The sequence below is a fragment of the Pterocles gutturalis genome, unplaced genomic scaffold (genome assembly GCF_000699245.1).
Source record: "Pterocles gutturalis isolate BGI_N339 unplaced genomic scaffold, ASM69924v1 scaffold53220, whole genome shotgun sequence".
Taxonomy (NCBI): Eukaryota; Metazoa; Chordata; class Aves; order Pterocliformes; family Pteroclidae; genus Pterocles; species Pterocles gutturalis.
This window is the reverse complement of record NW_010142900.1, coordinates 1-11,609: the sequence shown is the minus strand read 5'-3', so window position 1 is coordinate 11,609 and position 11,609 is coordinate 1. Positions and strand designations below refer to the sequence as shown.

The following is an 11,609-nucleotide window of genomic DNA, read 5'->3' as shown; positions in this document are numbered from 1 at the left end:
ATGCATGATACCTTTCCCAAAGTAACAGCACATTTAGATATTAACTATACTAATTTTATTTCTGTTTACTATTATTTATGGTTTTATAATATTTCCTGTGCTTGTAAAGAAAGGTGAAGGATTTAGTTTGTCTTTTTAATAAGGAATTGATGAGAAATGGGATGTTCATGTTAGTGTTTGGATATATACTGTTCATTCATTGGGGACCTGCTGTCTACTTCCATGGTAACAGCAGTAACTTTAACTCAGCTCTGGGAATAGTTTTTTTTCTTTCTCTGTGTTTATGCATTGGGTCTTTCTTTTTAATGTTCTTCTTGCATTTGTTCACATGCCGAATGATGTACATCCGAGGAAATCTTGCTTATAATAAGATAATATGATAATATTTTTCTGCAGATAATATTTTTTCTGACCATATGTCTCTCAAATAAAATATATAGACAAAAATAATAACATTCTTTAAACAGGTAAAATTACAATCTTAAATTCTTAAGTAATAAAATAGTTACTGCTAAATGTTTGTATTTTGCTTCTTTTTGTTAGGTATAAATGGCATTTCCAAGCCAATACTTAAAACTGTAGTAATATTATATAGACATCATGTGTTAGGTAACTTTCTGAGATTTAGTATTTGAATAATGTTTATGTTGTGTATTACCTCAAGTGTGACCAAAAACTTATGTATGTATGTTTGGCTGTTTGTTTCATTAGAATCTAGTCCTGGCTGAAAACAGTCCTGGAAGAGATAGCACTGAATATATTCTTACATTTGAGCCAGATGTGCCAGCTTTGAAAAAACCTGTGGAACCATACCGTCTGTCATTTATGTTTTACAATGGTATGTTTCAGTTACTCTAAAATGCTTACTTTTCCTTAGAAGCAACTATTTTTAGGTCCATAATACTTCTTCAGAACTGTGTAACAGCTTAATAGATTTTTGCTGGTGTTTAAACCAACTAAATATGTTGCTGTATTTTCTTCTAAAAATATATGTATTTATTTTTGTAGATTTCAAGAAGCAGCAACAGATGGCAGCACTTACAAAGGAAAGAGACCAGTTATCTCAGTCCATAAGTGTTTACAGAAGTTGGTTTGATACTACTAATCAGCTTGTAACTGAAATTAAGTGTAAGTTCAATCAAGTATATAAATAAATTTCCTGGGAATTAAACTTTTTTTCCTTCAATTATTTTGAGAATATAGAGAGGGGGAGAAAAATCAGTATTGAAAGCATGAGGTGTACAGTAATTAGAGGGGAGCGGAATGGAGTATATCTTTGCATTAGCAGGGAAACATCCAGTTATTTGGATGAACCTACCTATAAAGTGTCTTGATTTGAGGTAGAATGTCTTATGTCAGGACTGTCAAAAGAAGAGTAAAACATTAAAGTTGGTGGTCTGACTGTCTTATCAGAAGGTTTGTTTTAATGGGTGCATTTTGAATTTTTATTTTAAGCAATCACTAAATGTAAATAAAGCATGCTGGAATTAGAAGGTGCTGCTGTTTCTTGTAATTTTAGTACAGGGCTATGTTTCTGTCACTTCCTTACTGCACATCTCCATTATGGATGCAAATTCCTGAATTCGAGTCTGAAACACAAAAAGTTTTGCTTCATATTTGCAGACTTTTGAATATCTCTAGAGAGTAAGTTAGAGCACAACATTATGCTTAAATAACATTTCCAAATACAAACTTGTTTGAATAGAGAAGGAACTCACCTGTTTACTCATTTGTTTTAAAAATTGCTTTAATTCAGGTATGAGATTTGAGGAAATAGTGTCCAGAAAGTGGTGTCTCTTATATGAGACAAAAGAGCTTAGTGCCAGCTACTGTTCTTCCCTTCCCTCTTGCCATTTTGCCTATTGGAGAACCATTTGGAGAGATAATTGAGGATGAAAAGAAAAAAGAGCTTACATTTTCAGACTGATCTAAAGACTAGCTCCATTGCCTCCTGAAGTTGAAGGAGGTGGCAGCTGCTGAAGTCGCTTAGAAACTGAACAATTCACAAGATCTTTGTGGACTAATCCCGATATTCTGTCCTGAGAAGTAGATAGCATCAGCTGTGGGCGGCGTAATTTTGAAAAGTTGTAAGAAATTCTGTAAGAAGTGTTCTGTTCCTTTCTAATATTTCCTTACTCTCTGTTGGTTGTATTCGTTTCAGGTCAGGTTAAAGAAGCTGAAACAAGAGAAACTCATCTGAAGAATGAACTGAAAAAACACCAAATTGAATTACCACAGACAAACACAGTATGGCTCATTTCTTACTAAACTCTGTAACATCTTAAAAGTAAATCCAATCCAATATGGAATTGATATCGTTATATAACATTATTGAATCACACTGGTATTTACACAAGCACCTGTTACCGAAACCCTGAAAATTTAAACCATGAGGAAAATCTGTGGATCAGTACCAAACTCGAAATTTTTTTTACTGTTCTGCTAGTATGACTATCTCCTAAAGAAACTGCTAGAGGAATAACAAAAACTTCTTTTATGTCCTGATCTTGTTTTTGCCTTTCTGCTAAGGTTGCCAGTTGTGTTAATGGTGCTGCTAGTTTTACTAATGGGGTTTTGCAGGCTGATTAATATCCACTGGATGTATTCGGGCATAACTAGACCAAAGGAAAACACTTAATTTTAGGGAATTAGTGAATTTCATATGTTACTGTCAAAGTCAAGGTAAAAGTAAGTTTGAAAGATTCAGGGCAATGTACCCCATTGCCAATTTCCCATAAAGATCAAATTATGTTTTACAGAAATGTTTTAAAGAAAATTTTCAAACTACTAACATTTGTGGAAAAATAATGTAAATTATCAGTTATCTTTAGATTAAGTAAAAGCAAATGTTACAGCCATTAATCACAAACTGATAGAATTAAATTATACACATTCTGCAATCATGATGCCCAAGTTCCCCCTGCTGACTGAATTTTTCCGGTCTGGACATAGTCCCCTTCTAAAATGGTTTATTTTTGTACATTTGTGGTTGCCTTTTTCTACTGATTTAAACTTTCTTCAGTTTTGGCTTTAATCAAGCTCTGGTAGCTCTTTGCAAAAAGCTCCCTGAAGTCTTTTAAAAAAAAGTAGTAATAAAAAACTTCATAGTCACAGTTGCAGTGTGGCTCCTTTTGCTCTCCTCCGAGATTATATGCAGTGATCCCCTATATGTTAAGAGTCTGTTTCAGATTATTGAATGCTTTTTGTTAGGAACTTGATTGACAACAGGTAAAGTAACTACTTCTTCAGCTCAGCCCAATGATACGTTTGCTAACTTTAAATTTTAATTCTCAGCTTCAGTATGTGGATTCTCTTATAAAACAAAAGATGCAGGATCAAGAAGGACTAATGAAACAGCCAAGGCGAACTTGTACCCTCCCAAACTATCCAAAAGGCAACCAGGATATTTTAGGCAAGGTGAGTTTTCTCTCAGAGAGCCTTCAAATGAGTTTTATTGGTTCTAGGAAGTGGAAATGATGAAAAATTATCCAACCAAATATGCAAGTAATTTTTGCAGAATATTAAAAAGAAGATGTCATTCTTGACCCATCAGGTGACCAGCTCTTCTAACAGAGCCATCAACAGGGGAATCAAATGTCTGATTGATGTTAAAGGATGACTGTGATTACTATGAAAAGGTGGGGGTCTTAGCTTCTGTTTTGACTGTTCTAACTTCTGTGGTACAGATTTCACATTTAGCACAAATTGAGGATAACGAAGCAGCAAAAGTTATCTCTTGGCATTTGGCAAGCGACATGGACTGTGTAGTCACACTGACTACTGAAGCCGCTCGTTTTATTTTTGATGAAACTCAAGGTCGACAACAAGTGTTACCCCTTGATTCTATTTACAAGAAGACACTCCCTGATTGGAACAGGTAGAGAAAAACAATGAAACTTCTACATTTGTATTACATTTTTCTTTAACTTTTTTTTGTCTAATTTATTTTTTAAACTTGACTCCTATTAAAGATTCAAAGAATTAAATTTCTGGTTTCATAATTCTGGCAACAGTAGTATCACTTGAAATGTTGTCTGAAATCCTAGTTTTATATCTTTAACTGTGTGCTTTTCTTTATTTAATTGAGTGGTTTTCTTAAAAAGAGAAAACAATCAGCCTTTTTTTTTTTTTTTGCCTTCATTTCCACATGTTTTCTAGAGCAGGAACTTTTTTTAGTAATTCCAGTGCTTCAAATCAAATTCTAACTTTTTAAAACATCCAGTTCTGGAGTATACACCCTACTACATCTGTAGTAATAGAAATTCATTCTGCTTTTTTGGTTTCCTGGAAGATAAAGGAAAATATAATAATTCTGTGCCTGAAAATAATTTGTTTATGAAAGTTACTGCTAATATCATAAGGAATCCCTTTTAGAAAAAATCTGATGTGCAGATGTATTTATAAGGTCCAAAATCTGTTTTTATAAAATAGTCTATTAAAACTTGTCCATAAAACTAGTCACATGAATTTGTTGGCTATATGCCTCATTACAAATTAGCGTTTCACCAAAGCATCTTTAATATAACGCACTTCAGATAATGCTCGGATCATTTAGAACCTCATGTGGAAGCGTTAAGATGCATTCAGTTCCGTTTGAGATTTCTGTCTAGGTTGTCTGAAGCAATAATGAAAAAGGACAAATTACCTTTTTTCTCTTCTCTTTTTCTCTCTCACTCTCCCCTTTCTTTAACTAGGCCTTTACCTCACTTAAGAAATGGAAAAATCTTCTTCAGACCTATTGGAAACCCTGTATTTGCCAGAGATCTGTTAACATTTCCAGATAATGTGGAGTATTGTCAAACAGGTAAATGATATAAAATAAATTGTTCATAACTTTCTTTTTAATAAGTGAAATATAGAAACATCACAAATCATAACCCATTCAGTAATTTTCATTGAGACATTTGCAAATACCAGTGTATATCCTCGTATGTAAGGGGATGACATCGGCATTAAGTACTTGCAAACAGTAGTTGTGAAAATTTCAGGAGTGACCACTGTCTTCTGCTTGTTGTCTTATGTTCTGTACTATACATACTAGAAGCTTTTTTCTTTTATAAATTACTGCTGCATTATCTTATTCCCAAGCTCATGTAAGCAGAAGCTGTTTTTCCAGTCCTATTCCTCTCAAAAATGTGTAATGCATGGATTTATGTATACTCAGTCCGAACTGTACATGACTATATATTTTATATTTAAATAGTTAAAGTAAAAATAATCTTTAAATTTTTATGTAGATTTCAGTTTAGGGACTCATCATCCTCTTGCTCTTTCTAACAATGTACCAGTACCTATGTTTTCCTACACTTCTTTTCTTAAATAAAGTAGACCTACTCCTTTATATTAAGAGTTGGAATCTATGATTAGTTCAACAAATTTTTCATTTTGCACAGCTTGTCAGTATTAAAATATTCCTCTTGACTGTTAATAAAAAAATAATTTTTAGTCCAGTTTATTTTCAGAAAGATCTTGTGAGACACTTTAACTATAAATCCTTCTTTGTGTCCCTCATTCGCAGATAGGCTATTGCTTTTGTGGGGGAATTTAAAAAGTACATTGCTTGATATATCTCATGCAGGGTTATATCAAGTTAGACTTTTCTTAAAATCAGTTGGATCATCAGCCTGGGAATTTTTTTTTTTTGTTGATAACCCATTGAATATTAAGAAACATACTAAGAAATCAAGAACACCGTTCAAGGAACACTTAAAAAAATACCATTTATGTAGTTTCCTAAAACTTGGGATTTTATTATGTGTCTTCATAATATACAGTCAATAGTACCATAAAACAATTAAACATACTAAATTTTTTCTTTGTTAATTCTTTGATGAAAACAGCAGATTGCATATTTCTCTGAATCTCAGAATAAAATTACATTGAAAAAACATCATGCACGTGCTATTTCCTTTGCACTTATCTGAAAACCTGTAATAATGATGCCTCAGAATTGATTTTTCAAAACTCAAGTTCCTTTGTTGCAGAGAAATTCATAGTTCAAAAAATTACATTTTTCAGTGTTTGGAATGCTCTTGGGTGACACTATCATTATAGATAACTTGGATGCTGCTAACCATTACAGAAAAGAGGTATGTTTCAATTATTCTTGATATTTTTTAAAACAATTATATTGCATAGCTGCATTAATACATTACAAACTTAGAATAATTGCTAAGTTTAATGCTGCATTAGCTGTAAGTGTGCTTACTGTCTGTAAGTCTTGATGCACTTAACAGTGAATGAAATCTCTCTTATTAGCACTGACAAAATTACCTCCATTCAACAAATTCCATTATGTGAATGTTGCTGTGGAGCGTGGGACCATGTTCTTAAAGATAAATATTGTTAGTTTTGCTGTTAGTGTTAAATGCAAATTCTTCAGTACTTTTCTAGTCCCTATATGCATAATAAAACAGACGAGTCTGAGGCACATGATGAAATTTTGGATCCACTAAAATCTTGATGTGAAACTTACTAGACCTCTTTCTGACCCATTTTATTTAGGTTTAATGAGACACATTTTAGCAGTCTCTGAGGAAGTCCTGACACTAGTAGGCACTTTCTGTTTCAGCTTATGAGTTTGCTAGAATTGAAATGATGATTCAGCACAAGAATGTAGAACTATACTGATTAAACATTAAGCTCTTGGGGCTGGTTGTTTGGGTTTTTTTTTTTCCTCTCTAGAAGTATAAGAAATTGCACTACAGGGTTGTTCTTAAGAGAACAGCAAGTTAACAAGGAACCTCCGGTGGCATCTATAATTGGTTGCCTGTTTCATTCTTTCACAGTCAGTGCAACGCAGATTTCCTGACCTGTGCCCTAGGCCTGACCAGCTCTTTTACTCTGTGATAGCATTCCCTTTTTATTGGCTACTGCTAGCTGGTAACCTGGGGACAAGGACTTTCTTGAATGTTTCCAAAGAGTGTTTCAGAAATATGGATATAGTCATAGCAAAAAAAACAGATGGTTGAAATTAATATTTTAATTTTCATTGTGTTATAACCATCACAGTAACCCTCAAGTGAACAAATAAGCTACTATTTTTCAACTGTGTATGCTTCTTTCATCAAAAAGTATATATTTTTTTACTGCAAAATCAAACAGAAGAGACAGGAGAGTCATATCTCTGTCAGATGTCAGGAGACTGATCGTTTGTGTCTGTTCAAAAAAAGGAGTTTGTATACGTGGTCATTTCAGTTGGTTAGTCTGTCACCCCATTTGTTTCAGTCACCCACCACAGGTAAATTTCATCAACTATATGGCAGTTTTATTGAATATGTTATAAGAAATAAATCCCTTGGAATTTAGAGTCTTTGAATCTTGCGCATTTAAAAAAAAAAGGAAAAAAAAGCCATCTTCATCAAATAATTGAATAAGTGCTCACATTTTTAGTCAACACTAATGTTTATTGCCATTACTTCATAGTATATGTTGATAATTAGCTTTTTCCCAGTGTAGATCTAAATTCTGCCTCCAGAGTTCAGTTAAAGTCTGAGGACACAAAAAACCCAAAAAAATATAGTCTTCATAATTATTGACAGTACTGTTTAGTTTTAATATATGCATTCTATTACTTGAAAGCAAGAGTCATTAAATATAATTTCGTAAAGTACATTCTCATTAGAGAACAAGCTGCATTGTGGTTGAAAGACAGAAAGCTTCACAACAGCATTGCTGAAAACTTCTTTTTCCCCATGGAATTACTAATTTGGTATTACTTTTTATATCTTTGTAGGTTGTAAAAATTACACACTGCCCTACTTTGCTGACTAGGGAAGGAGACAGGATTCGCAGCAATGGAAAATTTGGAGGCCTTCAGAATAAAGCTCCTCCAATGGAAAAACTCAGAGGAATGGTATTTGGAGCACCCATGCCAAAACTTTACTCTACTTTAGCTGGACAAATAGGTGGGTTAGTGAAGTCATGAAAACACAGAACTTCCAAAATTATATTGCTTGCCTATGTTTGTTATTCTCTTATGAAATATAAAAAGGAAAACTTCGATTTAGCATTGTTATTTTACAAAATATGACCTGTACAACATCCTATTTATGAATTTCCCTTTTCTTAAAAGCTTGTAGCTATTAAGTTTCCTGAAAGAAAAAATAATAATAATGAGATATTCGCCCTTTTTCTTCGTCTTATTGAAGAAAGTATAAGCAGTGGTAATCATTCAAACAGCAGGCGTGAGAAGCTTAAGCTGATTGAATTCCAGCATCCTTGAAAAGTAAAAGTTTCAGGTCTTTCTCCTCCAGAAACACCATACGTCAACTTAGAATTTCTTACTGTGAAATTCTCTCTATGAAGCAGTGGTAGAAAAATTCCTGTTCTCATCAGAGTCATGCACAACATCATCTACGTTATTTCCCTAAGTGGGATCACTTCAGTTTGATTATGTGCTTGGATTCTTCCCTTCAGAATAAAGGTTATAAATGAAGTTAAAAGATGGCAGCTTCTGATATGTACCAGCTGACCCGACTGATTTGTAAAACATTGAAAAGTCTTATTCACAAATTAGGTTGTTCTTATACACTTAATTTTCAAAAGAAAGGACATGAAATTTTTCCATGACAGTATTCCTGGAAGTGTGCAATTAAGAGGGGTGGGGGAAGAATGTGAGAGAGGGAACATGTGTACCTATTGAAGTAGCCTTATATATGAGCAAACTATGTAACATTGGTCAGTTGAGTAAGAAAAAAAAAGACTAAAAAGATCTTTCCTAGGCATTTCAGTAAAAATATATTACATGTAGGAAAAACATAGTGAGCATTTCACTACAGACTGAAATATGCTGATTTTAGCACACTTTATTTTTGTTTATCAACACATTTTGAATTGTTGAACTCAGTTATTACCCAGGGTGAATTAAATCTAAATTGTCTATAATTTAGTACAGGAACAATCATGGTAGAAAAAAAAGCATGTTTTAATTTCACTTGGATAGTTACTAGACATTTAAAGGAAAATAATGGTGAAATTCCATATAAAGGACAGCACCTCATTACACAAGACTTGTTTTGAACTGAATTTCAGCCTTAGCATTAGTTGTGGCTTGCTTTTCTTCTATGTTTGTAGCATAAAAGGAAAGTGGTTACTTAAACTGTGATTACACTGACAAGGTACTTCTAAAATAAACCATACTTAGAATTTACAGTGCCTTTTGTCAGTTTGCAGTAACTGTCTGTGTGAGCACTTTCACCCTGTGCCAAATGTCAAGTAATTTAGTGTTTAGTTAAGCTTTGTGCAAGCTAACTCATACTTACCACAAAGTAAAATGAATGAGCTGAACCCTTTCTTTATTACTTGACATATTTATTCAATGGCTGGACAAAGAAAAATTCTTCATCTCATATGTTAAAAGAGGAACAAAGTTTGTTGGTAAAACATGCCTTTGTTTACCCGAGTCTACCACTGTCTCCTTGTTTAAATTACCATAGGTGGGACAAAGTGAAACTCAGTAAATGTTCTCTTGTTCCACAAGGTGGACTAGAATTCAAGTCAGTAGTACAAGCTTCAGCTTTGTAGCACTAAAAGCAAAACATACTACAAGCACACAAAATGGCATCAAAGGTAGAGAATTTAGTTTGGAGCACACAAGCAACAAGATGTGTGACGAAATACCGGTTTGCCATGTAATTTTCAAAGTTTACTGATACTTTACTGAGATCTAAGATACGGGCTCAAAAAGGAAAGAGAAATCAATCTGTTTTTACAGTAGTTTTAAGAACAGCCACTGGTCCACTATACGTTTGGGTGGGGTTTTTTAAGTAGTGCTTTTGAAAGATATGTTTTCTTGTGAATCATCTAGATTGTTTGGATTGTATTTGGTAGCCTTCTAACTCAGAATTACAATTTACTGTTTTGTGTTTTATTATTTTATCCTTCACTTAGATCTTCTTCAGCAATACCGTGCAGCAGTGGTGAAACTTGATAATGTGAATAAGGACCTTGATTTACATTTGCAGTCACTTAACACTCCAGAAATGCAAAAGAAAAAACAGGAACTTGCTGAACAAGAGAAAAGCCTCAAGCTAATAGAACAAAAATTGGGTAAGGTTCTTGTATTATATTTTTGGTTTCCTAAAGGAGGAGAACTGTTAAGTGCATCCAGATGTATTCTACTCTTACAAACTACTAACAAGTTCAAACTATGAAGGAATATTGTTAAAATTAATTAAGAGCTTAGGGATTGAAAGAATAGAAAAACTGTATGTAGTGTGATGCTGTGGATATTGCCTAGACCAGCACTGCCCTGTAATGTGTTCAGATAATAAAAATGTGGTCAGTTAGTGTCTTGTGCACATGAAACTATGATCTCACTAATGTGAGATTATATAACTACTAGTCTGGCTGGCCCAGTGGTAGAGAACATTGACATTCTTTTTTGAAATGACTGCATAGTAAAGAGCTGAATTGCTTTTGCTAAGGAAACACAATCAAAACATTCTGCTATAAAAAGAAACAACACTAATTCTGCAAGGATAGTATTTCTCAGAAATTTTCTTATGTCAATATCAAATAATTTCTGATATTTCAAAATATATTTTAAAAAACCAACAGTTACTCTGTGACAACTGTAAATAAGGCAAATGTTTTTACCTGTCATCTTTGAACTCAGTTGCAGACATAAGGTAACTATAAAATTTATGCATGTCTGAAGCCTTACTTCAAAGGTTTAACACTACTGTTACAGGACCCATTTATAACCAGTAGGATTAGTATTTAAATTTGTTTGTACTTGCAACTTTTTCATAGGTATGACTTCATCAGATAGAGCCACTGAATCATTACTCCAGCCTGTAATGTTAGATATGTCTGACACCCCCATCCCTCCAAAAAGAATACGAAGAGAAACAGTAAAAAAATTATATAGGTAAGTCTATGCTAAATCTAGTCATTACTTTCCCATATCCTGAATTCAAAGCAAAAACTACTTTGTGTTTTTTGCATGGGAGATTGTTACTTGTATTTGTGTACAATAGCGAACAATAAACAGAGTTTGCATAGGGCTGATTTTTCAAGGTGATTTTCATTTCCTTTAAAGTTTCTGCTGTTATTTAAGCTTGATATAAAGATTTGCTTGCAAATTTTAGTTCTCTTTATGAATTGATTGATTGGCATCTTTGTGCATTCACGTTCTCTGTATTTTCTGGTACATCCAACTCTGTTACACCCCAGAAATATTTGAGACAGCTTGGTCTGTTAACTCTTTTAAGAGTCAGTGTCAAATACTGTGCAGGTGAACAGAGAAAGAATTATTCTTACATAACTTTTTCTAAGTAACTGTCTGAGGTGAGCTGGTGGTAAAGTATTGAACACAGTTATCTCTTTACCTGTATTTCTACTTCTGCGTTACCTCTGTGGATAATGAACATTTGCACACACAAAATAAAATCAGGGAAATCTGTAAGCCTGTATCTTTAAAATGACATGGAACTGCCTTTCCCTTTCTCATGTCTCTCCTCATGACTGCATCATTGTCTTTGCTGAACTATGGCCATATTTTTGAGATTATTTAAATTTTATTCAGTTATGTTCTGTAAATCTCCGAATGAATTTTCACTATATTACTATGTCTCTTTATTATTATTATTATTATTATTATATTT

General features: G+C 33.4%; 1 protein-coding gene across 1 annotated transcript; it reads left to right on the top strand.

The window, feature by feature from the left end:
- Positions 1-711: 711 nt before the first annotated feature.
- On the top strand, positions 712-10,873 carry LOC104469811 (structural maintenance of chromosomes flexible hinge domain-containing protein 1-like; the record flags this gene model as incomplete). The annotated part of the gene is made up of 10 exons (XM_010084508.1): positions 712-838; positions 1,009-1,128; positions 2,162-2,247; positions 3,295-3,417; positions 3,687-3,877; positions 4,695-4,804; positions 6,019-6,089; positions 7,736-7,907; positions 9,892-10,050; positions 10,756-10,873. Coding segments are annotated over 10 exons (1,277 nt in total), but the record flags the coding sequence as incomplete, so codon positions are not given.
- Positions 10,874-11,609: the final 736 nt, after the last annotated feature.